This window comes from Lolium perenne, chromosome 3, assembly GCF_019359855.2.
Source record: "Lolium perenne isolate Kyuss_39 chromosome 3, Kyuss_2.0, whole genome shotgun sequence".
NCBI classification, from domain to species: domain Eukaryota; kingdom Viridiplantae; phylum Streptophyta; class Magnoliopsida; order Poales; family Poaceae; genus Lolium; species Lolium perenne.
In genome coordinates, this window is record NC_067246.2 from 47,343,788 (window position 1) to 47,346,915 (window position 3,128).

The window sequence follows — 3,128 nt, forward strand, 5'->3', positions numbered from 1 at the left end:
TTGAAAACTATATGATTTAGTTATAGATGAATAGAGAAGAAGATACACAAAGATGCATCATGCAAAGCCTTTGCAGTTTTTTTTTTTCCGAAAAGGGCAGTATAACCCCGGCCTCTGCATCAGCCGATGCACACAGCCCCAAGTCTTTGCAGTTGCTAAGAGTGCTGACTAAACAAAATACTGAGAATCATAATAGAACTGAATATGATTCTTGTCACCGCTTCTACACATCAGCTTCATGCTCCACCTTGTTGGCTAAACCTACTATTGTCTACAATCAAATTATTTAAAAGTACCGATGTCAAATTCAGGATCTTAGGATTGGTGGCCATATGACCTAAAATTGTGAGTAACACTACATGTTCAAAACCATTTTGCAGTAAGTATAGTTCCATTAGTTTATACGATTTCTGACAATTTGACCAAGTTTCAACTTAGATATTAACCTTGGAGACTTGTAAGATAACGGATATCGAAGACTGGATAAACAAGAAATATCACATAGCAGACAGTAATAAACCAGAAAATTGCACCGTAAATATTTCCTATAAGAGCCAGGAAAGGGACTAAACATCAGACTGTAAAAACGAGAAAGAAATACGATTGGTGGAATGATCTACAATAATGGTCTAGATCGGGCACCATTCGCCAACTTGACAAGACAACATCAATAGCAGATTACAGTAGAGAGTTTCCCTAGCAACTAATGATCAGCAATTCGTGTGAAAAACTCTTTCAGGCACATATAGCCAAGTGAGCAGAATCACATTACTCCAGAGAATTACAATGTAGTACCTAGTTAGTTAGTGCAAGTGCAAGTACTCATTCCTGTGCCACAGCCTTGCCAACGACGCCCTTCATCATTGGTAGATGCTCCATCTCCTGGATGGCCCCCGATGAAGTCACCATGGGCAGGGCCTCATAGGAACCATTCTGTCTCCGACCTGTCCCCATCCCCATGCCCACGGCCGCACCCCCGGCGTCAACGCCGCAGCACTTTGCGACCCCGAGATACAGCCCGGACACAGCAGCCGCCGCGACGAGGCAATGCACGGAGAGCATGAGGTCCATGACCGCCACGCCCTGCAGCCTGGCGTCCTCAACGTCGCAGCGCGTCGCTGGCGCGAGGGCTGCGTCGATGAGCCGGTGGCAGCCGACGGGGACGCAGGCGTCGACGTAGAGGGTGAGGCCGGTCTGGAGGGCCCAGAGCCCCCCGACGGTGCCGGCGAAGGCGAAGGCCGTCTGGGCCAAGAAGTGGTGGGCGGTTCTTGGCGGGGACAGCGCGGCGAGGAGGGAGGCCGCGCCGGCGGCGGCGAGGAGGAGGGCGGCGACGGAGAGCGCGTGGGCCTGGAGGTCCGACGCGGGGAATGCGGCGGCGAGGAGGCCCGCGGCGCGCGCGAGGAGGAGGAGCGGGAGGGAGAGGAAGAGCGGGGTTAGGGGTGGGAGGTGGAGGAAGGGGAGTGGGAGCGGGAGGAGGAGGGGAGGGAGGAGGAGGAAGGGGAGGAGGCGGGAGGTGGGCGCGACGGGGAGGAATGGGAACGGGAGGGCGGCGAGGACCGGGAGGAGGCGGAGGAGCGGGTGGCGAAGGAGACGGAGCCGGTTGGTGGTGGTGGTGGTGGTGTGCGCGGGTGAGAGATGGGCGACGGCGGCGGCGAGGAGATGGGAGAGGGAGGCGGCGATGAGGGCGAGCGCGAGGAGAAGGTGGCACGCCAGCAGCAGCGCCTCCGCCATCGGGATTCCGAGGGAGGAGACCACGGTGGTGGATTTTGGCTGGACAGGGATGAGGAAACGATGGGTGGGCGCGGCGACCGGAGAGGGCCGTCAACCGCCCGTGCAAGGCGGAGCTAGAAACGGGGTTAGATTTCTTGGCTAGTTTCCAGTTTTTTTTTTTCTGAGGGAGCCGCCAAGTGCCCAAGTTGCTATAAATTGTGAAATCGACTTGCAACACAAATTTGACATGCTGCTGCATGTTCAGAGAAATAGTTGATAGACGATCTGTTCAGTTGTACTAGTTAAAATGCCCGTGCGGTTGCCACGGGTCCTCAAATTTCATTTCCTAATGCACATATGTAGTTCATAATACTTATGAAAAATCAAAAGAAATCAAATATATCATAATTTACAATCATCAAAAAAACCAATAGTACTTATAGAAATATATCTCATGTTAATTTAAAATAACTGGTCATCACAAGTCATGACACCAACAAAAAAAATATTTGTTCATAACAAAATCTCAAACATTTGTTTATAACAAAATCTCCTTGGCCGCTGCATGAAACTATCTGTAGATCCTCCAAGAATTCCTTCAATTGCTCGACACCTCCTCTTCACCTTCAACTTCAAAAACACTATCAAAGTGCTATCATACACCTTCTATATGTCTCCTTCAGCGATCTCTATTGTTCGATCATGCTCGTCAACTACACCTGCCACTTCACCACTTCCATCAAGTTGGGAGAACAAATTTTCTCTTCAAAAGAATTTTGCAGTTTCCATCATATTTGCATCTCTAAACATCCATATGCTACTACTTTCAAGAAAAACTTTGCAATAGTGTTGCATCGCTATTTTAGTTTCTCCACCCTATTTTAGTTTTTCCACCCGCCCCAAAGACATCGGCTAACGCGAAAGACACTAAAGAGAGCACTACTATACTCGAGACACTCATCAGAATGTACTATTTGTTTATAACTTATAAACAAGAAAGGGTGTATGTACTTACAACAATCTTAAGAAAATATTTGCATCTCATTTAGTAATTGATGGTATGAAATACATAATTGTATCACACCAACGATAAAAAATGAACCATGTTATACTATTGGACTGGTAGGTAACCAAAGAAATTATGAAAACGAGCAAAACACCTACAAGATTACAAGAAATAAAATTTAGTATCATGCATTCTGAAAACTATTTGGACCAGTAAATTATATTTACGATAGCAGGTATCAATATTTCGAGATGTTAAAGGAAGCTCGTAATATTTTTATGCAAAAAATATTTCTACTCAACTGACGGGCTCTCAACAAGATAACTTTCGTCGAATAACTCCTCGACAATCATCTGCATTGCAGATTTTGGAAGCACTTATGTATGAAAGGTATTACTAAGTAACAGATGTA

At 47.0% G+C, this 3,128-nt stretch overlaps 1 protein-coding gene across 1 annotated transcript; it reads right to left on the reverse strand.

Moving 5' to 3' along the window:
- Window positions 1-576: 576 nt before the first annotated feature.
- On the reverse strand, window positions 577-1,890 carry LOC127341362 (uncharacterized). The gene has a single exon (XM_051367172.2). The coding sequence runs from the start codon at window positions 1,729-1,731 to the stop codon at window positions 823-825; it is 909 nt and encodes a 302-aa protein (XP_051223132.1). The 5' UTR covers window positions 1,732-1,890; the 3' UTR covers window positions 577-822.
- Window positions 1,891-3,128: the final 1,238 nt, after the last annotated feature.

What these genes read in the sequence shown, in the direction of transcription:
- LOC127341362 (XM_051367172.2), bottom strand. Translation starts at nt 1,731, where the DNA reads ATGGCGGAGGCGCTGCTGCTGGCGTGCCACCTTCTCCTCGCGCTCGCC.